The sequence below is a fragment of the Tenrec ecaudatus genome, chromosome 10 (assembly GCF_050624435.1).
Source record: "Tenrec ecaudatus isolate mTenEca1 chromosome 10, mTenEca1.hap1, whole genome shotgun sequence".
NCBI lineage: Eukaryota > Metazoa > Chordata > Mammalia > Afrosoricida > Tenrecidae > Tenrec > Tenrec ecaudatus.
In genome coordinates, this window is record NC_134539.1 from 146385083 (window position 1) to 146412210 (window position 27128).

At 54.5% G+C, this 27128-nt stretch overlaps 1 protein-coding gene across 1 annotated transcript in view; it reads right to left on the bottom strand.

Annotated features, from left to right (window-relative positions):
- RGS9 (regulator of G protein signaling 9) overlaps positions 1-24886 on the bottom strand; it is a 66367-nt gene extending 41481 nt beyond the window's left edge. Inside the window, exons 1-7 of the mRNA XM_075559430.1 lie at positions 24830-24886; positions 10770-10866; positions 5112-5162; positions 4300-4406; positions 4038-4089; positions 3710-3768; positions 3291-3367 (exon numbers count right to left, since the gene is read on the bottom strand). Of these exons, the coding sequence (XP_075415545.1) occupies positions 3291-3367; positions 3710-3768; positions 4038-4089; positions 4300-4406; positions 5112-5162; positions 10770-10866; positions 24830-24886 (500 nt within the window). The remainder of the gene's footprint in view (positions 1-3290; positions 3368-3709; positions 3769-4037; positions 4090-4299; positions 4407-5111; positions 5163-10769; positions 10867-24829) is intronic.
- Between the last annotated feature and the right edge of the window lie 2242 nt (positions 24887-27128).

Genomic DNA, 27128 nt, shown 5'->3' on the forward strand with positions numbered 1-27128 from the left:
CACCAGAAGCGCGTTTAAGGCTGGTGATGCTTTGCTTCTCTTGACCAGCGATGTGCCCTCGCCCTAATCACCTGGACCACCCCGCCCCCAACCTGCCCAAATAACCCTGCTTTGCCATGACAATAAAAATGGAAAACTCTTAGTCTCCCTTCTGGGTCAGGTCCCCTTCTAACTACCTTTGCAGGTATGAATTCACGTAGCCCTCCCAAGGGCCCTTCCTCACACCACAGAGCAGGGGACCAAAGCCCAGAGAGACCGTCCCCCTGGGAGGAAGTGGGAGAAGTGGTGATGGAGGTGGGGAACAGGGAGGTGGCAGAGGTGATGGGGGCTGGAGGTGCAGAAATGGAGGTAAGGAAGAGGTAGGCTACAGTGGTGGAGGTGGGAGATGGTGGTAGAAATGGGGGTGGGGTAGTGAAAGTGGTCGGGGGAGAGGGTAGTGTGGGTGGAGGTCACAGAAGTAATGGAGCAGTGGGGTGATGGGAAGTGGCTGAGGTGAAGGAGGTAGAGTTGGGGCGATGGAGGTGGTGGGTGGTGGTGGGGAATGATGGCAGCCATGAAAGTCGTGGGGACAATGGAGAGTAGACGCAGTGGAAGTGCTGGGGGTGATGGAGTGGGAGAGGAGGTGAGGGGGGTGAAGGTGCTGGGGTGAGGGTTGGTGGAGTGGGTGGGATTAGGGGATGTTTGAGAGTGGTAGGGGGGTTGGGGCAATGGGAAGTCAAGGTGGTAGATGTGATGGAGGTGGTAGGGTTGAAGGTGTGGTGGTTAGAGAAGAGAGGAGGGTGACGGAAGTGGTGGAGGTGCTGAAAGTGGTGGGGATGATGGGGGGGCCAGGGTTGGAAGGGGTAAAGGCATTGGGGGTGGCAGAGACTGCAGAGGTCTTGCTCAGTATCCACACTGTCCTGGACAGCACTGAGCTGTTAAGCAGCCATGCCCTGCGGCTAACTCTAGAATCAAATCAACTCCACGGGCTTCACAACTCCCTCCCAGAGAACGGGATGAAATTCCCGGCTGCCATTTGAACAGCTGGCCTTGTCATTTCCCCTGGTTTGTTTGGTTTGGGGTTTGGGGGTGGGGGGTGAGGGTGACAGACAACATCATCAACATCTGACCTAGTAGACCGCGATCAAAACCAGAACTTGAGACGGAGGGAAAGCTGGGCCCCTGTGGCCTCTCTCCTCCTGACTTGCCCGGTCCACTCGACCACTCTCAAGAGCTCACGCCCATTCAGGCATTCAAGGCTCTTGTCTGTGCCCAACATACAACCCTCAGAGGCTCCCTTTCCTCCCTCTCCTCTCCCATCCAGATAGGGGTAGGGATTGGTGCTGGGCTCCCTTCGGCAGTAGAAAGGAGCACTAACAATTTCCCCGGGAGCCTCGCGCAGCACCGTTTCCACAACGACCTCAGCTGGCACTCAGCAGTGCCTGTTTTCCGGGGAACGTGGGATGATGCGCAGGGCCTCTCTAAGGCAGAGCCGGCCCATTTGTTTTCCAGCTAATGTTGGGTGAATCACACCCAGAGGGCCAGAGCAGGGCCATTCCAGTGGGGCGTCTGACCAACCTCGTCTAGAAATTAAATATAAACAAGGTCACGTCAACATCCCCGGGCCAACCTAACTGGATTCTCTTCCAGGCTAACAAGCCCCTGTCTTCAGGAGAATGAGCCACAGAGGACCGGGGGCCACTCTGCGGCGTCTCCATAGCACCACCCAGCTTAGTAAACAGAGTCCATGGAAAAATTACTGTCCTGTCCCCCCCCCCGCCCCCCGAGTTCTTTCTAGTTTTTATTTTATGCTTTTCTGGGATTTGAGTCATTGGGAGAGAGCTGCGACGAATGGACTCTGAGAGCCCGTGAACAAGGGATGCCTTCCGTGGACTGCCTTATGTACTGTCTGAGATTCACTTATGTTCCAGACCCTGAGAAGATACTGTTGATCCAAAGAGATAAGCGTCCCTGTCTTAGAAGAACATGTGGTCTAAACCTTACACAACTCGCCAAGATGTAGAGAATGATAAACTGCCCTCTGGGTGATAAGGAAATGTCCGTGGTCCTGTACTGTAGAATCCGGGAGACCCTTGTGGCGATTTTTAAATTGGTCGACAAATCGTTGACACTCTTTCCACTGAGATGTACACCTGTGTCCCCCGTCTCCTTGAAACTGGGTTGGCTTTGGTGGCTGTTTCAGATGACAGCAGATGACAAATGGGCACTATGTGACTTGTGAGGGGGCCCAGCAAAGATGGGGCATCACCGCCTTCTTCCCTGGAATCTTGGCTCTTGGGAGATGGGTTCAGCTCCGTGCAACCAACCCAACTGCCGCGGTGCCGCCATGCTGCACAGAAGCCCAAGCTAATGCATGAGGAGAGGCTGAGGAGCTACAAGGGGGGAGGGGAAATGCCCAGCCAGCCCTCCAGCTGCACCAGACCCCCAGCTCCAGCTGTTGATTCGCCACCACTTTGAGACCCTGAGTCAGGCCTTCCCTGCTCAGCCTTTCAGGAATCCCGGGCCCAGAGAAAGGGAGGGATCATAAACAATGGTTGCCATTTTGGGGGTCACTTCGTTTGTGGGTGAGCTATCTTCGGCGAGAAGAGCCTCTTGGAGGCTGGGACCCTGGAAGGGGACACTCCTTGGTTGCTTCTGTGAAGAGAGGAATGTGATCCTAGTTTTGCGTGGAAAACGGAGGGAAAATGGGAACGATGGAGGCCAGTCGAGAAGATATCCAACTGATGGTCCAACTGCAAGTGAGGTTGGCTCACCTGGGCTAAGAGCGGTGGAGTCAGGCAGAGGGGTCAGGTGACCCACTCACTACCATCAAGTCCATTCTGACTGACGGCGACACTATGGGACAGAGGAGAACTGGCTTCTTTGAGTTTCTGAGGCTGTCGGTCTTTACCGAAGCAGACAGCCTCACCTGTCTCCCAGAGAGCACCTGGGGGGCGCAAACTACTGACTTTTCGGTTAGCCGCTCGACACATAATCCACCACCTCACTCGAAGGGGTTTCACTAGCTGTGATAACCGGCTGGAATGGCTGACAGAACCCCAGAGCAGAACATGGAGGTGGACGGTGGTTCCCTGTGCTGCTGTGGACAGTCCTGAGAGGAGAAAAGGTTTGCAGGGTGGAGGGAAGATTTGATCAAATATGGACCATGCCGTTCTCTTCCCTAAGCCCCTGTGGTTGGCACACAAATGCCCCATAAAGATTTCTTCTAATAGCAGCAAACAAAGAAGGGAGGGAAGGGGCCAAGACCAGGAGGACGCCCCCCCCCCCCGCCCCCGGCTCCGCTCACTCACCTGTACTGCTCCTTGGCCTGCATTATGACAAAGTCCCACTTGTAATTGATCTTTTTGTTCAGGAAATTGTAATTTTCCTAGAGAAGGGAACACAAAAGGCAGAGCTGAGCCCCAGAACAGCGTATGCACAGCTAAGCAGGCCCCCCTCACCCAGGACAAGTCCCCGGCTTCACAGCAACACCAGCCCAGACCAATCGCCTCCCCCCTCTCCCCCGCCTGCCCGCCACACTGGTGTGCATGCCAGGGGTGGCCCAGGGCCATCGGAAAGCCTCCACAGCGTGGCTTCGTTTGCTGGGATTCTTTTTTTAATATAATAACTCTATCTCCAATCTGATTAGGAAGACAGGCTTGGGGATGATGAAGAATCTAGTAAGACAAGATTCTCCACAGAGCCACCAAGACCAGCATCATCTTCGTACCTTTTCATATTCTTCCAAAATCCCCTTCTTCTTGATATTGCGCTTGGTCAGATAGATGGCTGGGAGAGAAAACAGTGGCATTTTCCATCATCATCATGATCATTCAAAACGGCGTCTGCAGCCTCCGGAAGCAAGCTGGCTGCTATGCTCAGCTGAGTAACGGCAATGCTCCGCAGACCAGCCCCCTCCTCCCTGGGAGCACTCCCCACACAGATGGGAACTGACATGAAGGTCATGAGGACAGCAAGACAAATGCCACCAGGAAACAGCAAGCAAATAAACAGCCTGCTTAGCACGACTCCAGGCAGATCCAGGGACCAAGATTTACCATAGTCTGTATCTTCAGCCGGCCACTGCTGGGTGGGCCAGAAATATGGGGTCTACAAGAGAAACCAGGGAAGCCATGCTTAGACCCGTGGTTAAGACTCTGGGCACCCCCAGCGCTGTGACCTAGGAGGCAAATCTATACCTTAGCCCCGCCCCACCATTTCCAAAGTCCCTAATCCCTGAAGACTAAGAAGTCAACCACTTATCTTTGCAGTAAGATGACTTCTCGTGGGAGGGAACCAAAGGGTAAGCCCAAGACTCACCTGAAATCGGTAAAGGCTGCCGTCGGGCTTCAGAACCAGGTTCTTCGGATCTTGCAGGGGGTAAATGTAGCCGTATTTGACAATGAAGTTGCCCAAATTCTGGGCCTCTGGGAAGAAGCAGTTCAGACATGAAAGATAAGAGGCGGGGCCCAAAGACAGAAGCTTTGTTGCCTGGAGATAGTCCCCTCCTTTCCCATTGCATCTCTGGGCCTTACTCATTGTGAGGGGGTCTCGGCTGGGTCCAGACACAAAGGAGGACGTCAGCCACAGCCCAGCATGACAACTGGGCCATTGGTGGGCCTATAACGGTGGTTTGTGGGGGCCCTTTAGGGTCTTTCCTGATGAACTCTCCCCAGTGACAACCTTCTTTCACATTCTCTCAGTACTTTTTGGTCCCCAAATGAATTGGTTTTTCGTTCTGATGGTTTCGTCCATGAAGGTCTTGTCTCAACAAGGAAAATGTAGATTTCTCAGAGACAAAGGCTCAGCCTCTCCAGTGTGGGCAAGGGCCGCCCAGCTGACTTCCACACACCGGGCCCCTAGGACTGACCAAGTATCACTCGGCCCCAGAGAGTTTTCAAGGGCAATCAAATTTGGGAGTCGGTTGGCAGGCGTCCATCGCTCTTAACCCAGTTGAGCCAACCTCACTTGTGGCTGGATCATCCCACTAGCCCCCAATTGGCCTCCCAGTTCCCATTTTGCCTCCTTTTTTCACACCCACGTGGGACTCAAACTTCATCCCTTGGATCACCAGTTGAGTGTGTAACTGCTTGACCACTCAGCACCATCCTAGAGAGGGGGCAGACTCTCACCCAGATTGGAGATCCACAGCCGTTGGGTGATCCACTGAAGAAGGTCACTTCCTGTAAAGCAAGCGTCTTTGATCATCATACAGCACCTGGATCCAGGTCCAGCCTCACACCTTCCTCTGCACGATAGCCTCCCATGGTCCTCCTCACCCCTTCCACCTTATCCCTGTCCTGCTACAAACCTTCGGGAACTCTCCAAGATTCCCAGTCCAAACTCCAGAGCCTGTCACCAAGGCCACCTGGGACCTGGCTCTGGGCAGATTCTCAGCTTTGTCTCCCTGCCACCTACCCAATCTTGTCCTGTCGGACTTGTTGTCTCCCTACGGTGATTCCAGCGTAGACCACTGTGAATCAGCCAGAAAGCTAGCAGACAAAGTCTTAACCATGAGACTACACAGATGCAGGGGGCCATCCCGGGGGCTCCACGTGGAGCTTGGTCACAAGGAAGTAAAAGGGGGCAGCTGGGGCAAGGGAGAGGGGTGGGAAGGGGAGTCAGAGAACCCTGAATTCAAACCTGGACTCCGAGGGCTCTCTTTATGAAGGTGGGAGGCTGGGGTGTATTTAGGTAGCATGTTGTAGGTTGCGGAGTCCTCTGGTAGCGCCAAGGGTTAAGCCTTGGTGTGCTAACCAAGACGCTGGTAGTTCAAATCTACCAGCTACCCTGCAGGAGAAAGATGAGGCACACTGTTTTGCTAAGAATTTCCAGCCTCGGAAACCCTGTGGAATAGTTCTATGCTGTGCTACGTGGTCACGATCCATTGGAAAAGATTCTGCAGCAGTGGGTTGGTTTTGGGTCTTGTAGGTTGATGTGTAACCTTAGACCTACAAGGAGACATCAGAAAGTCTGTGGAGAAATGGCCTTACAAGATAATGGCACGTGGGCCTCCATTTGTACCCTGGCCTGGGCATAGCCACAGGGCATAAAAAGGGATGGGTAGGCATGGCAGCAGAGGGTGGAGCCCATCCCCCTCCCCTCCTTCAAGGGTCCAGATGTTGTCTAGAGTCCAAGGCAAGCCACGTTCTGCCAACCAGCAGTCTACAGCGGCCACAGAATACCTTGGGGCTCTGCCCTTTCCCGTGCAAACCCCACGATCAGTTAGGGTTTGGCCCACAGTGGCCCATGCTGATTTTTCACAGGAAATCCTAGTCTATCGTAGTCTGGAAGCTCAGCTTACTCTGGAAACATTACAGCACCCTGTCCGCCTCCACTGACAGCCAAGAGGGCGCACACAAGGTGCACTGGCCGGGAGGGAATTGGGTCCACAAGCAGAGGGTGTCCTCATAGGAGACACCTTGAGGTGCCCTGGAATCGAGCACCCAATTCAGATGCCACCTCACAAATGACAACACCTCATTTTCCTGAAGCTGGTCTGCCAGGCCACGTGGTACCCCCTGCCTGCATGAGGACCAACCCATGAACCATACCACGGAAGGGAGGCAGCCCAAAGGGGAGGCCCAGGTCCCCAACGTCTGAGCCCTTGTGGCTGGACAGTCACAAATGACAGTCCCCACCGGGGAGGTGGCGAAGGGTGTTCTGGAACCCTCTGGAGAGTCCCAGGAGGGCCACCCACATACCCTCTGGTCTAGTTCCTTGCCTGCAGCCGTGGCTGGGCGTGAACAATCTATCATTCTTCCCGCCGGTGCCACATCGGGGCCCAGATGCCCAGCCGTTCCCTCTGTCCCTGCCCAGGGCGTTCAAGACCTTCTCTGCTGTTCTCAGCTGTGCCAGTCCCTGGCTGACAGAGCATAAAGGGCCCTGCGAGGTAGAGAGAGCCCAGTGCTAGGTCACTAACTGATGACAGGTCACTAACTGATAGGTTGGCAGTCGGAGGCCACCCGGAAGTGCCTCAGAAACAAGAGCCGGCAGTCTGCTTCCAAAATCCCACAGCCAGGAAAGCCCCATGGACGGAGGGTCAGGTGTGTCAGAGTCCACAAGCCAACAGCTGATTTGGAGGTGGGGAGTTTGGGAATCTGATGTTTGTGTGTTATTATCTTTTGTTTCGGCAGCTCAGAAGCAAACGTCTCCATGTCTCCACTCCTACTTTTAAGGCTAGGACAGGATGTTTCAGACCTGCCCCTCCCAGTCTCGCTGTAAATGACACGCCACGGTGTGCAGCCAGGCAGGGACCCAGACAGACGGGAGAGTGATGAGCTGTCTTGCAAGGAGCCAAGTGTTTTCCATCCACTCGACTGCTTCGTGAAAGATCGAATGCGATTCCGGTGCCACGGCATCTGCACCGCGGGGCCTGGGCACTCAGCACACAAGCTACTCAGGCCCCCACCTCAGTCACCTTTCTCCCCAGGCAGCCCGGGTCCCCTGTCCCCCTAAGGAGCCAGACGGCGGATTACCCAGCAGGCTTTGTTTCATTGGCGCTGGTATTGCAGGCTCTGTCCGAATGCGCCGTGAGCCTGCAGCAACTGCCATTCACCGGAACAGGCAGGACATGTGCCCTGTCCCCATCCGAGGGCCAAATGAGCCCAGGGGACCAGGAAAGGAAGCAGCTCTTGCCTTGGGACTCTGTCGGAGGCGAGTGCGGAGTCTGGGGTGATGTGCAGTGGTTGCTAACTGCTGGAAAGTCTGCCCCCCACACAATGGTACAACATGCTGCTGGACCTGAGTCATCCTCAGGCTTGGGTGCCTATTGGGCCACTGTGAATAACAGGGGTGTTGTTGGCTAATTCTTGAGAGTAACCCCCCAGGCCTTTGACCGCAGTGCCACTCCAGGCTCCAGCCCAGACGCGTGAGCCTGATGGCAGGCGGCAGGTTGCTGAGCCTCACTGCATCCCCACTACCCCGTCAGCACACCGCCTGGTCACAGCAGCTGAGGTAGTTAGTTTATTGTGCCAACCTGGCCAATAAACACATGTGGGGTTAATTGAAGGGCGGAGGGATAAATGGCTCGGTAAGCCTCGCCTATCTAGTTCTCGGGTCTCTTGCTTTCTGATGGTCGGACCAGGGTGCAGCTGCCTTAGCCAGTTTCCTGCTTTAGTTGGCAAGGCTCACTTCCTGCAAGACAACCCTGAGGAGAAGCCACATAGACCTAGCCCGATGCAGCCCTGGGTGCTGGGGCAGCCGTGTGGAGACCCCTGCCAGCGCTGAGATGCTTACACACTCACTGACTCGGCTTTTCTCCTGCAGTCAGTGTCATAGTGTGTGTTTTGTGAGATGGAAGAGGACTTTGTGGATTGGTGACGGACATATGAGTTAATATTGGACTTGTGGGCTTGGGCAGCACTGGGTTGGGATCTTTTCTTGATGTGCACTTACCCTTTATATAAAACTCTCTCTTATACATGAGTTTCTGTGGATTTGTTTCTCTAAAGTACCTAGACTAACACAGCAGCACCCAAGCTTACTGGGAGTGTCCGCTGGGACTCTCACCATCCATGGGGAGGGGGGGGCGGGCAGGGCTGCACACTTGCACAGGGTCACCCCACTTAGACCCAGCAATGGTCCCCTGAGGCAGAGGTTACTGCTCCCCCCTGAAGCTGCACTGCCTTATCATCTAGTTGAGACTGCCCAGACTGTCGGTCTTTATGGGAGCAGACAGCCTCATCTTTCTCCTGAAAAGAGGCTGGTGGGTTTGAACCGCTAATCTTGCAGTTGTGCGGTCCAGCATCTAGTGCACAAGGCCACCAAGGCTGGGACACTCGGGCTGATGGGAGGCACAGCAAGGACCCTGCTGTGTAGACCAGATGGACTCGTGCGCTCCGTAACCCTTGGCTGAACACCCACCTGGAAGCAGCAGCCTGCTAGCCTCAGGGACTACCCATGCGCAGACTACCACGAGACGTCTCTCCACTCAAATGCAGTGGCACATCCAGGCCAGAATCAATCAGGGCCAGGGCCAGGGAGGTGGGAATCTTAAATGCGGGCAAAGGCATCCAGAAATGGCTGCCCGTGCTCTAGTTTTCCCAAGCCAGGCTCACCAGCCTCCCCTTCATGCGCGTGAACAGCCTGGAGCATCTCGCCCCATGCTGCTGTTGCTTCACCGAGCCAGTTTGGCTTTCTGCTGCTCACACCCAAGGAACCCTGGGACACTGTGCAGGTGGGAGCACCCCTTCTTCCACGCGGTCAATAAAGGACGGCCAGCTTGTCCCTGCAGAGACACGGGGACCTTGAGTGAAGAGCTAACAGCCAGACCACGAGGGGCGCTGAGCGTGACAGCTCACCAGCACAGACGGGTGGTGAATCCTGGACCTGATCTTTGTTCGAGAAGCCGTCGGCTTCTGCGGGCACCATGCCCTGGTACATGATACACGAAGGAGCTTCAAAACCTCCCAGGAAAATGTCGTTACCTTTTCACTTCAATTTTTCTATGATCGTGGGTGAAGCCTCCTTGTACGTGCTACTACAAATCCATCTGACGCCGCCCAGAGAGTGAGGACAGTGGGGCTCCAGGGTACATAATGGGTTATGCGTTAGGCTGCTAATCACAAAGCCAATGGTTTGAAACCACCAGCCGCTCTGTGGGCGAAAGCTGAGGCTGTCTGCTCCCCGTAAAGATTTACAGCCTCGGAAGCTCTCAGGAGCAGTTCTATCCTGTCCCACAAGATGGGTGTAAGCTGTGATCGACTCGACCGCAACGAGTGTGAGTTTCTGGAACTATGAATTAGAAGGCAGGGGAGGATGGAGAAAGACAAGGGCTGGGGGTTGTTTTCGTCTGTGTTTTCCAAATAGGAGGCCTTGGTTTGGTTTGCTCAACACCCTGGCTGGTTTGGTTTTTCACTATCTGATTTTATCAAACACAAAACATGCAAAAGTCAACAATAGTAGAGGATTTCTCACTAAGACCTCCAGGGAGGAGATTCAGCAGTGACCTATGGAGTCTTTGCCACTTTCCTCCCTGGTCTCTCCCTCCGGAAGAGACAATAGTCCCAGGTCAGTGGACTGATTCAATAAAGGGACTAAACAGCTTCCACCTTATGGGGTATCAGGTCTCTGTCACAGCTACTAGTTCTATGAAAGAAGCCATAGGCAATATGTGCCAACAAAACTTTATTTACCCACAGAGACTGTGGCCAGAGACCAGGGTAGCTCCCCAAAGAGTGGAGCTTTTCAGGGACCCTTTGTTCTGTCCAGTGCGGCTACAACAGAAATGGCCAATGGGAAGCTTTAATAAGCAGAAATGTATTCTCTCACAGGTTAGGAGACTAGAAGCCCGAATTCAGACCATCAGCTCCGGGGGATCCTTTCTCTCTATGGGGCCCCAGGGAAGGTCCCTGCCCACAGCGTTTCCCAGCGCAGGGACCCTGGTTCCCAGGGGCTCACTCACTTCAGCCTCTTCTTTCTTAGTGATCTCTGCCCACTTGGCTGATCTCTTTTAGATTCAGAAGAGATTGATTTAAGATAAAAGCTCATCCTACTTCGTAAACATAGCTGCCTCCAATCGTGTCTCATTAACATCATAGAAGTAGGGTTGACAACACAATGGATAATTACATCAGATGAGGAAAATGGACAATAATTTAAAAATTCTGAGAATCATGATCCAATCACATTGACACTTATATTGGAGGCACACAATTTAACTCATAACACCCCTCCCCCCACTTAAGATGCAGCTGTGGCCAACCTTCCTGTGGTCCCTACGTGGCCCGTAGTCGTTCTGCCACGGCGTGGTCTGTGCCCGGCCAGGGCTGTGTCTCAGGATACATCACCTGTCATGGCGTGAGGGACGCTGGTGACCAGGACCCTCTGGTTCTGCATTCGGACCCCCGTCTCGGAGTTCTGCATGTCCTTCACTATTGCTTCGATCTGAAAGACAGCAGAAGCGGTTGGCTGCGGCCCTTTCAGGAGGACAAATACAGGTACAGGTGCGTACAACCTGGTGCAGAAGAAGATGGACACTGGACTGCCCTGCGTATAACTTCCTGTGAGTACTTCCCAGGCGTGTTTCCTGGGTGTATTTCCCATGTGCCCTTCACATGTGTTGCATGCATGCAGTTCATATGTGTATTTCATGCGTGTTTCACATGTATGCTTTGTGTGTATGCTTCATGACCATAGAGACCTTGTCTGTGTGTGACACTCAAAGAGATTGATCCTGACTCAGAGAGTCTGGGGGAGCGTTTAAGAAGGGATTTCATGAAACAAGATTTTGCTGGGAAAGGAGCAGTGTGAAGAAGAGGCGAGAAGGACCCCTGGATCATCCAAAGCCTGCACACAGCTGCACCCCCACGTCCAGCGCCTGTGCCCCACACCATCTTGAGAATGGCTGAAGGGGATGCTGAGGGAGACAAAGCCAAGGTGAAGGCCGAACTCTGGGGAGCTCGGCAAGGTTATCTGCTAAACCTACTTCTCCTACAACGGCCCCTGCCGAGACGAGAGAGAAGGTGCCCAAAGGGAAAGCCGATGTTGGCAAGGATGGGAACAGCCCTGCAGAGCGGAGATGCCAACACGACCCAGGCACAGAGAGCTGACGGTGCTGGAGACGCCAAGTGCAGGACGTGCGTTTGCTATCATTGTGCACCGCTGGTGACTGTGCAGTCGGAAACACGACTGGGGCTCACGTTTTATCAAAATGCAGAATTTTGTTTCACTTTTTTAAAAGCTATCTTGTTAGCACACAGAACACTTCATTGTTGTGGGCAGCGGGGCGGGTGCCGATACGTCTAACAGGATGTCTCTAAGCTGAACTGATGTGGAAGACAGCACCTTGTCCTGCTGGTTTTCAGACTCCCTCTGGGTTCCCAGGAGGAGGGATTCCCTGACTGACGCTGGCACAGTTGAGCCACCGTGGCACGAACCCCTTGTGATGGGGAAACCGTACAATTGGTTTTACATCCTCCAGACCCTGTCCACCCTCTCGGCCTTCAGCATAGACTTGACTTTCACTAGCCCGAGACCTGTTGGGACCTGACCTCAAGTCATTGGTGGTTAGCCCGTTGGGCAATCTGGACTGTCCGGGGACACCATCCTAACAACATCTCTCAAAAGGGGCAGCGGTCCCTTTGTTCAGAGTGTGGCTCTTCGGATGGGTAATTCTGCCAGGTTTATTTCATTTTCTGAATGTCAGGGTCGGCTTGCGAAGAGACCCAAGCACCACGCCGCGTGTGAAACGTCAGCCCTCTAAACTCTAAACTGTCCCTGTTCAGAGTGTCGGCCGAAGACCCCGGTGGGTTTGAGAGTGGCTCTCTGATCTGGGTGGTCCACTGAAGAAGGGAGTTTGAACGTTGTTGTACGTTGTTGGCGACCGGCCGCCCATGTCCTGCCTGAATACCATGATCGTTTATGAAAAGTGTCTTTAATGAAGCTGGATACCGCTTGGCTTGGGGGGGGGGCGGATTTTGCTGGGAAAAGTGACGCCACAGCGCGGGCAAAGGCATAGCAGGACCCCGATGTTGTGTGAGCACGAGGGAGGAACAGGACACAGGAGAGAGGACGCTGCAAGACCACGCCCGGGTCTGGGGGTTTATTCCAGTGCCGACCGCAGGACAGTAGCCCGACCTGGCCTGCGTTTTGAAAAGGTGGCTGATGGCCGAGAGAAGAATGCTGAGGTGTGGTTCTGAGCTGGATTGTGTCACCTCCCAAAAGTTATGTTGAAGTCTTAACCCCTGACCCTGTCGTTCAGGCTCTGTTTGGAAACGGCAGGTTTTCTTCCCAAGATGCGAACGAGACCCTACCAGAGTAAACTCACTGCCCTTGACCCTATAGGACAGGGTAGAACTGCCTCAGTGGGGTTGCCAGACTGTAACTCATTGAGGGAGTAGAAAGCCTGCCATCTCTCACTAGGAGCGACTGGTGGTTTCAAACAGCCAACTTTGTGATTAGCAGCTCAATCTTTGGCCTACTATGTCCCCGGGGCTCTCAGATACGAGAGTGAGGTGGGCCCTAATCCTGGTCACTTCTGAGTTTCACGGAAATTAGAACAGACACGAGATTCACGGGGTGAAGACAGATCCATGTGGGAATGCCCAGACAAGCCAAGAGGCCCCGGAGCAAAGCCCACACACAAGGAGTGGGATTCAGAGATGGAAGCAACATGGCCCAGAGCTTTGTTGGGACAACTGTGGTTGTTAGGTTCCATCGAGTCGGTTCCTGTCCATAGCAACCCCGTACACAACAGAACAAACCCTGCCCGGACCTACGCCGTCCTCACAACTGTCCCCACACGTAAGCGGTTGTGGCCGCACCATGTCAATCTACGTCCTTGGGGGCCTTCCCATTTTGCTGCCCTCTACTTTACCAAGCTTGATGTCCTTCTCCAGGGACTGGTCTCTCCTGACAACCTGTCCAAAGTATGTAAGAGGATGTCTCACCATCCTTGCCTCTAAGAGCATTCTGGTTGTATTTCTCCCAAGACAGATCCGTCTGTCCTTTGAGCTAGCAGTCCAGGTACTTTCAATATTCTTCTCCAGCACCACAATTCAAATGCATCGATTCTTCTTCGGTCTTCCATATTCCATGTCCAACGTTCACATGCCTATGAGGCGACTGAAAATGCCATGGCTTGGGGCAGGCTCACCTTTGTCCTCAAAGTCACACCCTTGTTTTTCAATGCACTGAAGAGGTCTCGTGCAGATTTACCCAATGCAAGGCATAGTTTGATCTCTTGACTGCTGATTGCATGAGCTTTGATTGTGGATCCAGCAAAACAAAATCTTTGACAACTTCAACATTCATTTTCTCCATTTATTTTGATGTTACTTATTGGTCCATTTGTGAGGACTTTGGTCTTCTTTCCATGGAGTTGTAATCCACCCTGAAGGCTGCAATTCTTGATCTTCATCAGCAAGTGCTTCAAGTCCTCTCACATTTAGCAAACAGGTGTATCATCTGCATTGTTAATAAGCCTTCCTCCAATCCTGATGCCACATTCTTCATATAATCCAGCTTCTCTGATGATTTGCTCAGCATGCAGATTGCATAAGTATGGCGAGAGGATAAGGCTCTGATGCACACCTTTCCTGATTTTAAACCATGCAGTTTTCCCTTGTTCCAGTTACACAACTGCCTCTTGATCCTTGACAAGTTCCACAGGGGCACAGTGAAGTGTTCTGGAAGTCCCATTCTTCTCAAGGTTAGCCATGGTTTGCTATGATCCACCCACTCAAACGCCTTGTAAAGTCAAACACAAGTGGGCATCTTTCTGATGCTCTCTGCTTTTAGCCAAGAAAAACTATGAGCAACTCACTCAGCATCTCTGAATGCATTCAACCATCTGATCCTAGAATGGGGATAATCCTTATATGGGCTATGATTCCAAACAAAACAAAACTCGCTACTATGGAGTTGATTCTGACTCACAGTGACCCTGTAGGATTGAGTAGAACTGCTCCTGTGGGTTTCCCTGGCTGTCACCTTTACAAGAGTAGAAAGCCTCATCTTTTAAAATCATTTTAGTGGGGGCTCATACAGATCTTATCACAATCCATCCATCCATTGTGTCAAGCACATTTGTACATTTGTTGCCATGATCATTTTTCAAAACATTCTCTTTCTACTTGAGCCCTTGGTATCAGCTCCTCACTTTTCCCCTTCCTCCCCTTCCCTCCCTCCCTCATGAACCCTTGATAATTTATTAATTTTTTTTCATGTCTTACACTGACCGATGTCTCCCTTCACACACTTTTCTGTTCTTTGTCCGTCCGCAAGGGAGGGGGTTATATGTAGATCATCGTGATCAGTTCCCCCTTTCTCCCCCCACCTTTCCCTTACTCTACTGATATTGCTACTCTCATTATTGGTCCTGAGGGGTTATCTATCCTGGATTCCTAGCTCTTATCTGTAACCGTGTACATGCTCTGGTCTAGCTGGATTTGTAAGGTAGAATTGCGATCATGATAGTAGGGGTGGGGGGGAGGAAGCATTAAAGAACTAGAGGAAAGTTGTATGTTTCATCGGTGCTACACTGCACCCTGACTAGCTCATCTCCTCCCCGAGACCCTTCTGTAAGGGGATGTCCAGTTGCCTACAGATGGGCTTTGGGTCTCCACTCCGCACTCCCCCAGCTTCATCTCTCTCCAGAGAAATGGTGGGTAGTGTGAACTGCAGCCTTTTTGATTAGCCCACTACACCACCAAGGCTCCTCTACCAACCAACATGGTTCCTTTTATAGTTGAGTTAAATCATCATGGAAAGTCCTTTATAAAGAGAGCTGAAAATGCTTGTCCTTAAGATTATAACCAATAGTGCTAGTAGCATTTGCACAACTGGGGAATCTTTGGAACTGTGCGTGAAGAGCTGTTTAGACACCTGTAAATAAAAGCCTAGCTCTACTAAGGCAAGCAGATGTATATGATTATATATAATATATTATATATATATGATTATATAATAATATATTATATATGATTATATATATATTTAACTGAGCATATATTAAGTGTTCAGTACTCTAGGGAATAGAAAATGACAAAATGCATAGGCCCAGTCCTGAGAATTGGACAAACAAGTTGTGAGAGACACACATTAATATAACACCTTGAGACCCAGAGAACTCAGTGTCCAGCCTCCACTACCAAGAACTCTGAAAGGAATCACATTAGAAGGTCCTGGACAGAGTGAAAAGAAAATGTGGAATAAAACTCAAAATCATTAAAAACAAAAAAACACGAGGCTCCCTGGTCTGACAGAGACTGGTGCTTCCTGGAGACTATGGCCTTCAACAGTGAAATTGATCCCCACAACCCTTCCCGCCCCCATGGCTCAACATTCAGCCTATGACAAGCAGGTCTACAAGGTCAACAGTGACACCAGGGAGAAACCCAGTCTTACGACAATCAGCCCTTCGTGACCCAAAGGGCAGCATGGGCCCCAGGATCATGTTCAGAAGGCAGGAAGGGACAGCAAAGAAGGAGCAATAGAAACCGGAAACAGGGAGGAAGTGGGACCCGTGAGGCTACATCATGGGGTGCCAGTCAATGGCGTGAAACAAAATGCGCGTGACTTGTTGAACCAAATCACGACACAAATTTTAAAAAGAAAGAAAGAAAAGTTCATTCAAGACCTCGGGCTTCAGGTGCAGAGGAAGCTCAATTCAACTTCCTCGCTCCGATTTCTAAACCAGAGGCTTTAGGCAGATGAATCAATGTCATTGTATTCTTGGTAAAACACGGATGATAAAAACACCTTCACCAGGTTCGATTCCCAGCCAATGCATCTCACACTCAGCCACGACCCTCGGCCAGTGGAGGTCTGTGTGTTGCCTTGATGCTGTAGGGGTTTCCGCAGAGCTGGACGGTCTCAGAAGAAAGGCCTGGTGATCCTCTCTAGATTGTCACGGTCTCATCCATGGCTGCTCATGGGGACAGCCCGCAGGATCCAGCATGCTTTCACTGTGTCACACAGGGGGTTGCCATGAGTTGGGGGCCTACCAACCAGCAGCCAACGCCAGCAGCAGCCCAACCAGAAATCGGGACGATTCAGAGCATTCAAAGTACTCAGTGGAGTGCTGTGCCTAGGTAGCATGTAGTCGAGTGCCGAGTGAATGGTGCATCAGAAACTAGGGAATGGGTTCATTGCAACATGAGTCAAGAGAAGGCCAAGGAGGCCAGGCAGGCCAGGGGTGGGTGGGTGCTAAGAGGATCAAAACTGTGTGATCAGAGAATGAGCAGAATCTCCTGATGGAGGAGGGAGCTGCACTCCCAGGGAGGGCTGACCTGAGAAGGCCAGGGCCTCACTCAGCAGGAGAGCAGACAGACAACCTGACTGTTGGGAGCAACACCGGCCACCACCAGGGGTCCATTCCGACTCACAGTGACCTAGAGAACACAGCGGGGCTGCTTCCTGGTGCTTCTGAGCCTGGGAATCTCCCCAGAGCAGATGGCCTCGCTGTCATTGCCCAGAGGAGCTCAGGGAACTTCCTGTTGGCAGCCCTCTGTGCCTCCAGGGCCTCCAGGAAGGGACACAGGAGAGCCCAAACTGCCCAGGCCCACTCAGCCCACCCACTCCTGAAGCTGAACACCTCCCATCTCTTGCCTGAAAAGGAGCATGGGAGGGACAGTGTCCTAATTCAACGTGTTGGGCTGGGCAGCACCAGGTTAATGGATCAACCCCACCAGTCACTCCTCTGTCTGGAAGGGCAGCAGTGAGCGGTGTTCTCACCACTTCGGTGCCCCCACCCCACCCCCACCCCACGCCCAAAGCATTTGGGAGTAGAAACCATTCACTCTGGCCCCCTGCAGAGCGGGGTGCCTTAGCTTTCTGTGCGGTGTGGTGTCAGGACGCGCCAACGACTGGGGACTGGGCCGAAGGGTCGGCTGGCCACATAGTCCACACAGAACAAAGGGACAGCCGCAGGGAGGGTGCTGAGGGAACGCTGGGGGGCAGCCTGACTTCTCTGGGGGTGGGCAGCGACAGAGCATGGGAGTCAGCCCTTCCAGACCCTCCTGACCCCCAATTCCCTGCCACTTTCGAAGCGGCCAATGGACCGTCACACACAGGAAGGGTTTGAAATGCTCTTAGTTAAAACCTCAGTGCACCCCAGCAACCGGGCGTGGGGGACGAGGGGGTGGGGGCCCCGAGCCTCGGAGAAGAGAGAGAAACTGCCCTGACAAGTTAGAAAGTTGAGCTTCTCCGATGGAAAGTCATAGACTTAATCCCCCTTCATATTGAAAAACAAAGAAAAGAATCTAGTCATAAAGAGTTCGAAAATAACCTCCCGGGGTGGAATAATGAGAGTTATTTTAAAAACACAATGCCAAGATTCGGGTTTCTTTCTAACAGGTGGGTCTCCCTTCAAGACAGGTAGGGGCGGGTGGGAGGAGGGAACATGGCGTGTCCCTCGCCCACCAGCGCCCTGAGGCTGCGAAGCCCACCAGCCTTTCAGCTTGTTCTCCTGAGACTTCTCGCCCCCGCCAGCACCCAGGGAGGACCCCACAGGAGCCAGGCCGGGACACTTTCTGAGAGACGGTGTGTCCCGGGCATCCCTGGGTGCTGCCAACGGTCAAGGCGCTCAGCTACTGACCCAAAGGCTGGTGGTTCGACTTCACCCAGGGGCACCTCGCAAGGCAAGCCAGGCTCGTCTGCCTCAGAAAGGCCACCACCCTCTGAACGCATGGGGTCGCTGCCTGTCCCGTCGCAGTGGGCGTGGCCACGGCCCCTGGTAACTGTGTGTCCTCTCTCCTCCAGCAGAAAAGCTCCACGCCCACCATCTAGCAGAGGGGGTCTGCAGGGTGGGGGGGTTCCTAAGTTCCCCAGAGAGTGAGAGGCCCTGGCTTTTCTGCCCCAATGGGTTTCAACTCTCTCTCCCTCCAAAGCTGCTGCAGAGTGACCGCTGCCCCATCCAGCTGACACCAGTGTCCCCACTCCGCGTCGCACCGGCGTCCCGGCTGAAGGAGCGGCCATCTCACCTGGCTGGGTGGCCACCCCACCACTGCGTCCTGTCTGACCCCATGGTGGGGACATGTCAGCGCTCCCTTCCCCACCATCCTGGGTCCCCTCTCAGATGCAGAGGTGTGTCAGGGAACCCCGCCGCCATCACTGCAGGATCAGACGTGATGGCTTTGATGGCTTCGGCATCCCACCTTGCACACCCACGATGCTCCACCTCACACGAAGGCGCTGTCACTCACAGCTCGGATCTCGGGGCTGGAATTTTCCTTGAAGCCAGGGAAGGTTCCCAGGGGTGCAGTCATAACTAGCGGCCTCAAACGACCAGGAGCCGAGAAAAGACTCCGTTAATAAGCCTGGTCGCAGGGGGCCAGTGACCTCCGGGCATCTGCAGGTGTCCCATGGAGCCTTCCCTGACCGCGCCTTCATCAGAGGTGCGTGGCCTTTTCCTAGATCCTATTCCCCCTCCCTGGACACAACCTCACGGGGCAGCCAGATGCCCTGGCCACACCGGGGCCAGCCTCGATGGCTATTTCTGAAGCGTCCCTTTCTCGCCTGCTCATGCAATCCCACCTCCCTGGCAGGCCCTCTCACCTCCCCCTGGACGCTGCCTCTTGGGCACTGCCTCTCTGGGCTCTGCCATCTGTCCCCAGCCTCCTGGTGGTCTCCAGCCTAGGGTTCGCACCAGGGTAATTCGTGGTGGTGTTTGGGGCTGTCCTGGGCCTTGGAAGGGGTCAGCAGCACCACTGGCCTCCGCCCACTCAATGCCAGTAGAATCCCCCGCCCCAGCGTGACAAGCAAAACTGTCTCCAGATATCTGACTACTGCCCTGAGGCATGTCCATCCGGCTGCACATTCAAACCACTGAGCTCTGTGTTGTGTGCCTGCTGGCTTGCTTTCTTAAAGCCTCTGGTCCCACCCAGGCTAATGGACAGGGACAGAATTTCACCTCCTTCCCACGAGTTGGGATCTGGTGATGTGATCGAATCGCCTGTCCTGGGATCAGCAGCCATTGTTCGGCCTGTGATTGTTGATAGGTGCTGTCCAGTCGGTTCTGAATGATCGGGAGCTTACGCACCACAGAGCCACGCGCTGCCTGGTCTGTGCCATCCTCACTGGTGCTCCGGGTTGGAGCCCATGGTCACAGCCACGGTGTCAAGCCACCTCCCCGAGGGCCTTCCTCTCGGTCGCTGCCCCTCTACTTTACCAAGCGTGTTGTCCTTCTACGTGAGACCAAGCCTCACCATCCTGGCCTCCAAGGAGACTCGGCCGTGCTTGTTCTGGGAGATTTGTTCGCGCTCTGGGCAGTCCGTGGGACTTTCCATGTTCTCACCAGCACCGTCATTCAACGCACCAGCGCTTCGGTCTTCCTCATTCGGTTCCCAACTTTCACGTACATAGGAAGCAACTGAAAAGCCTGGGGCACCTTGATCCTCCAAATAAACTTCTTGCTTTTCAACACTTTAAAGAGGTCTTGTGCAAAACGTGTGCTGAGTGCAATGCTTCCTTGGGTCCCGGGACTGCTGCTCTCATGAGCACTGACTGGTGCAAGCAAGGCGAGATCCTTGACAACTCCAGCCTTGTCTCCATTTACCGTTTATGGGTCCAGTGTGGAGGATTTGGGTCCACCGCTTGTCTGTCAGTCTGTTGTGCTGTGGTGGCTTGTGTGTTGCTATGATGCTGGAAGCTAGGTCACTGGCAGAAATAAAAATGCCAGCCGGGTCACCCAAAGGGAACAGGCTTCAGTGGAGCTTCCAGACTAAGAAGAGGCAGCAAGGAAGGACTCAGCGCCCCACTGCAGAGGAAGGAACCGCTGAAGACCCTGTGCCTGGCATGGTAACGGTGTGAGATAATGAAGCCCAATTCCATCCAATGTCATATCATCTGAGACAGCTGGGTGTTTTGTGCCAACATGGCTCCCATAGGAACATGTGGGCAGAGTTCAGGCGGCTCTCGCTCTCTCTCTCTCTCTCTCTCTCTCTCTCTCTCTCTCTCTCTCTCTCTCTCTCATTCTCTTTGCCTTCACCTTCCTGTTGATGAGCCATGCGGAGACCCGTGATGCAGCCACAACCATCGGATCCACACAACTCTGCACCCATCAGCCTGTGATCTTCCTGCATTCTGCATCATTGCATGTGACTGCGTGAGTCTGAAGGGGACTTATGGACTAGTATTGGATTTATGGACTTGTTCTGGACTGGGATGTCTGCTTGATACATAAATACCTTGCTTGATATAGAAATACCTCTTGATATAAAGCTCTCTCTTACACATATATGAGTGTCACTGGATTTGTTTCCATCAATTAAGGTGGATAAGGCAAGGGTGGATCCTAACCCTAATCACTTCTGAGTTAAACGAGAAGTATAGACCCAGATAGGAGGAGAGTGAGAAGGAGAGAATGCAACAGAGACAGAAAGAGATAGAGCTGGAGAGATGATAGCTAGATTGATTGATATAGATAGATAGATAGATAGATAGATAGATAGATGAGACAGACCATGTAAAGCTGTCTACAAACCAAACAACCAAGGTAAGTCTAGAGCCCCCAAGCAGGGTGGGCACAGTCAAGACTCTGCTTGTCTCTCAGCCTCCGGGAGTGTGCCCCTCAGTGGCATTTGCATGCCAGCAGCCCTCAGTGGCTCTGAGGACATCAGAAATGTGGGGGGCTGCCCTGACACCAATCCTGTGAAGGGCAGCCCAGTCTGAGAACCAGTGTCACCCTCTAGTAGGAATCATCTTCCCAGCATCTAAGCCAGCTCCTTGTCACATGCATGGGGGTGAAGCATCCCGCAGAACAATCCATCCATCTCCCATCTCTGGAGCAGGGCGCGCTCCCGACACCCTCCCCTTCCTTCCGGGCCCTGCTCACCTGCTAGCTTTTCCATCCACCAACCCCTGCCCAGCTCTGGCCCGCTCCGGACCAGCCATCATGGTCTGTCCTATGCCCCCGCCCCTCAGGAAGCCTTTTCCACAGCCCCTACAGCAAGGAAACCGATTATCCCTGGTTCTCATGATATGAAAGCCAACATCCAAGTACAAAGTTACATGCCGCCCAGACAATTCCCACCGTCGTTGACCTATGTGCTGCAGGTCACTTCTAAAATCACCTACCACCCCTACAGAACATCTTCATGCATGGCCAGCCCATCCCCACAGCCTGGAAGCTCCCTGAGGACAGGGGCTGTCTTGAATGATCCCCAGGCATCCCCAGCACCCCCCATCTGTCTGTACTCATGGACGAATTGTATGAAAGAATGGGACCAGAGGCAGAGGGCCCTCGTGGTCCTGGCTGCTCCGTCTTCCTGTTTCTGGACTCCATTGACGGGAAGCATGGCATTCTAACTAAGAGCTGCCCCAAGAAAGTCACAGCCATGTGCCAGCCCATGGGCAGTGGCCACAGGTGCTGGTTGCCTTGGGGATCTGAGAATCGAAGAGGGTGGGTGGCCAGAACCAGAACCCCTTCCCCACATGCCCACCCAACACCCCTCCTCCACTGTGGCCCACCCACAGGAGGCCGCCCACACGCATGCCCTCAGGCCACTGTATAGCATCAGCCAAATCCCAAGTCCTGCCCAGAGGTCCTCTGACCCCTGTCCCTGACAGTACTCCCCAAGGCCGGTCCAGCAGGAACTAAGGCCCCAGAGGACTGAAGAACTGGCTCTGTCCATCCAGGGGGCAGGGGAAGCCATGAGAATCAGATGAGGGGGCCCCTACATAGCCTGGCCCCCTGCCCCTCCCTACATAGTGGCCAGCAGACTCGCTGGACTCTCTTTCTCCCTGACACTGTACATGAGCCCAGGGCCCCTCCCTCAGGGAGCCAAGTTACCAGACCTCTCAAGGAGACCAGAGGTGAGCATCCCAGGGCCGGTGGGCTTCTCTCATCTATGTGTGAAGGCCTTGGAGCCCAGGGAAAGGAAAGACCCTCACCAGCCCCCTCCCTGCCAGCTCCCTCACTCCTCCCTTTCTTCTTCCCTCCCCTCTCTTCCCTCCCTCCTTGGCCCCTCCGCTGGGACAAGCCTACCCAGAGCCCTAAGGGAGCTCTCTTCCCAGGGAAAGGACAGCAAGGACCCACTTCCTGGGCTCACACCAACCACGTTGGTCAGTGGGAAACCTCGGAGCTTCGGGACAGAGCTGAATCCAAACAACTCCCCCAAGTTCCAAAGGCTGGTAGTGAGGCCACCTGACCCCACCCACCTTCCCAGCCTCCCACTCCCCCAACTCCAACCCCACACCCACCTGACCCCAGCCCCTGGCCTCTGCCGGGAGCACCCACCCCCGGCAGTGCTCTGGTCTGCATGGGGTGGAGACAGGGAGGGGGAGCAGACACACCACACTCAGCTCGCCTCTTTACAGCCTCCACGGGGGCTGACACATGAGGGGACACGCCAGGGCCAGACCAGTGGGTGTTTCGCTGTGGCTGTGTGACTGGGGCAAGCTGCTGGTTCTCACGGAGCGTAAGTATGGCTTCCCACAAAATCACCCTGCTCTGAGGGAACCCGTGGGACAGTGGGACAAGGCAGGGCTCCTCAGTGCACAGCATGCATCACAGATTGTCACTGGAGGAGGGGGGTGGGCACAGGCTTTGGCCCACGCTCCTCTCCATAAAGTTGGACACCTCGCTCTGTTGGATTACCTTACAGAAGCGGGCTGGGTGGAGGGGAGGGGTTGGTGGAAGGAATGGAGGCTAAATGGAAAGGAAGGCTGGGTGGAAGGGAGGGGGCTGGGTGGAGAGGAGGGAGGCTGGGTGGGAGGGATGGAGACTGGGTGGAGTGGGAGGCTGGGTGGAGAGGGAGGCTCGGTAGAGAGGGAAGTTGGGGTAAAAGAGAGGAGGTTGGGTAGAGGAGAGGAGGCTGGGGTGAAAGAGAAGAGGCTGGAGTGGAGGAGGGGGAGGCTGGGTGGAAGGGATGGAGACTGGGTAGAGAGGGGAGCTGGGGTAAAAGAGAGGAGGCTGGAGTGGAGGGGAGGAAGGCTAGGTAGAGAGGAAAGCTTGGGTGGAAGAAAGGGAGGCTAGGGGGAGAGGGAAGCTTGGGTGGAGAAGAGGGAGGCTGGGGTGGAGGGGAGGGAGGCTGAGGTGGAGGAGATGAGGCTGGGGTGGAGAGGGAGGCTTGGTGGAGGGAAGGGGGGCTGGGGTAGAGAAGGGGAAGCTGGGTTGGAGAGGGAGGCTGGGTTGGAGGAGAGGAGACCAGGGTGGAGGAGAGGAGGCCGGGGTTAAGGGGAGGAGGCTGGGTGGAGAGGGCAGAGGCTGACTGGAGGGGATGGAGGCTAGAATGGAAGAAGGCTGGAGACCAAGGCACAGTTCTGATGGTGGAGACCAAGAAAGGCCAATGGACTTTCCAGCACTCCTGGTGAGATAGGAAGCCTGTGATTCCAGCATGGGGCAGAAAGCCTCCGGCTCGGAGGCACCAGCCCACCATCATCCTGCCCGGAATGAACGGGCAGCTCTGCCTCCGCCCTGGAAGACAGTGTGTGTGTGACTTTCAGAGAGTGGGGTTGACAGCTTGAGCCTTGGGGAGCTGATGTTTGCAAGGAAGCTCTTGGGGGTTCTCCCAAGCGAGGCCACCTCTGTCTGTACAACTCTGTGCCTCTGCGCTCCCAGACACCAACATGAGCATCTTTCAGTAGATGGGCCCAGTGACCAGCCATTCTGTATGCCCCAGGGCAGTCCCAGTTTTAGCCAGTTCTGGGAAAATCCGTCCCAGGCAAGGCAGGCGACCTGGTCCCCAACTGGCCTAATTTGCAGAGCTCTGGCTGGCCAGGCTGCCACGGGGCATGTAGCTAATTCCATTTGACAAGGTAAGCCTAAGAGGCCATGGCCGGGAGGAAGGACAGACAAGTGACTGAGACCTTACCCTCTGTGGACTCTCCTCTCACACCTTCAGAACAAAGGAGGGGCTTCGGGTCTCTGAAGGCAACCCAGCCAGAATGGACATCCCGGGCCGCAGTGTCTGGGCCATTGTGTCTAAGAGGTGGGGAGGTCCTGAAGTGCCCGAGGGTCCCCTAGCCTAGAAACCTCATGCGTTTCCGGGGCGCTGTGTACACACCCACCCACAGACACACTACTCTAAACCCTGCGGTTTGCGCCCGAGCGCTGCCCCTGCGCACTGGCTTGTTGAAGGACTGAGGGCAGTCTGTCGCTCAGACTGTCTGGGCGGAACAGGGTAACAGGTGGTTTTCACGGGCTGCCGAGCACCCCGGCGTCCCCTGTGCCGCCACCGTCTCCCCCATAAGCAGGCTACTTCAGAAAACGAACAGGGACCGTCTTTAAAAGACACAAACACGCGGCAAATCCATCATTCTTGCGCAAATAGCACTCACAGGGGAGCCCCCCCACCTCAGACTGCCCACGCGCCCCCCGTGTCCCCCCCACGACATGTCCTGGGCCACTTCCCACTCTGAGATCCGTGCCCCCCACTCCTCCCTGCCCAGGTGAGGTCGGGGTTACCTTCTGGAGAAAGGCCATCCTGGGCCTGTACTGCTGGCCCTGGTGTCGGATTGTCATCCTGGACCCTGGCCGAATTCAGATCCAGACAACAAAGGGGACGAACACGGCAAGATCCCCGATGCACACCGGCCAGCGGGGCTCGCACGCGCCCCGGGGCGTCGAAGCTTTGCAGGAGGGCTGGGGGCGCTGCTGCCTGGGGCGCCCCTCCACTCCCTGTCCGCGCCAGCCCCCTTGGGAGGCAGCTGGAACCGCGCCAGCCAATCAGCGAGCGGCTCAGCGGGATCATTAGCATGCGCTGCGCTGACGCCCACCTGCCACCAGAGGGCGGCGTCCGGCTCCGCCGGGCCCTCGGAGCCTCAGGTGAGAGCCGTGTCTCAGGGAGCTGGGAGCCTGTGCTTTTGCCCTGCAGCAGAATGATGGGCAGAAATAAGACCAGGTGGCCTCCCTCACAAAGCACAGTGGGAAACGTCCCAGCTCTGCCCCTAGCCAGCTGGGCGACATGGAGAAAGCTCCTTCAAATCCTGACATCTCAATAGGTTGCCTTACCTTAAAAAGTGCAAACGAAAAGTAGAGTCATTAAAAAAAAATTTTTTTTAACTACCATTGAGTCTATTCTGACTCATGGCGACCCTCCAGGACAGGGTAGAACTGCCCCCTGTGGGTTTCTGTACTGGAGCAGAAAGCCCCATCTTTCTCCCACAGAGCGGCTGGTGGTTTCAGATTGACGGCCTTGCAGATCGCAGCCCAGTGCATGACCACTGCACCGCCAGGGCATCACAGGGACCAGCAGTGTCCCACAAGGGGGCTGCCATCATCCTGTAAGGGGAGATGCAGACCACAGGACTTGACCCACAATAGATGCTCAGAGAGAGAGAGAGAGAGAGAATCGGGTGTCAAGTGTTAGTGCTGTAATTGGCTGAATAACAAAAGGAATGAGTGAGTGGCTGGTTAAAAAGAAGAAAAGCAGGTTGGTAGGAGGGAAAATGGAGCTTGTAGTCTCCTCCCAGAGGACTGGGCTAGGGAGACAAGGGGAGGACTGAGAGAGAAGCTCGCTCAAAGAAACTGCAGCCGGCTCTCTAGGAAAGGCAAGCCTCTGCAGGGATGGGACGGCTGTCCCAGAGTTCCTGGAAAGCTGTCACCTGGCAGAGCTCTCTAGCGTTATCCTGTTGGCAGAAATAAAACTAGAACCCTGAGATAAAATGTGATTCACTGTGAAGGCGGAGGGACCCTACTCTGAAAGTCTTCAAGCAGAAACTAGGTGGCCCTTCGTTGAGGATGCACAGGGGCCACAGGCCTGGCTGGTGGGTCGGGGGTGGGAGCACCTGCAGTGTGGCTGAAAAGGTGTGGCTTTGAGTGCCTGGGTTGCTAGGCGTTAACGCTAACCTGCCTGTAACACCTATTCTACTGTGATGCTGGATGAGGAGAGTTCTCGCGTGGTTCCTTAACTGTTGACACTCTTTTGCTTATTTTTGCACACTATTTGGTGTAGCCAATCCTGATGGGGCGGCACTGCTCTGTCATACACGGGTGCCACGAGTCTGAATCAGCCTGTGAGCAATGAACTACAACAACAAGGGAGGCTGGAGAACCCCAAATAGCAACGGGGGTGGGGGGAGCCCCTGCACTTGTCTCCTCCTCAAAGGACAGGAAGCCCTGAGGGTAGGAGGAGGCCGTTGTCTTGGGACACAGTCATTGCCAGAGGGGCAGCCGGAAGAATACATACCCTGACTCTCTCCTCCTGGCCCCTGTCTCTGGTTGCTACCTCCCAGTGTCCAGTCCTGACCCAAAGTCAAAGGGCCGGGGCTGGTGCAGCCCCTTGTGGGTAGAGGAGAGTAGAGATAGGCCAGGGACCGTGTGAGGGGCTGACAGAAATGGAGACGCAGCAGCTCCTCAGGGAGTGAGGAGACCATACGCCCTGTGTCCCCTATGGTCAGCTCTCTGAGGGCCCGGTCCACACCTCAATGGTGGGGACAGGAATCCTACTGCTGGGACTGGACTCCTGGGCTGCCTGCCGCTTGGGCCTCTGCCCTGCTCTCTGTCATTCTGCCTTGTCTCCATGGATTACAAGGGTGTTTGACATTTTCTATTTTTAAAAAGCCACCGAGAGGGTGTCTGCCTGTCTTCGTGCTGCTGCTTGGGCAGAAATACCACAAGTATTTAAAGAACAGAAACGAGAGCATAGTTTAGGCTGGAACTCCGCAGTCAAGTGCCGGCGCTCCACAGGCCTCTCCCTGTGTCCACTCCTGGGGGAGAAGGCTCTTGTCTCCCGTGAGCTCCGGTCCTCGGCTCTGTGGTGGGC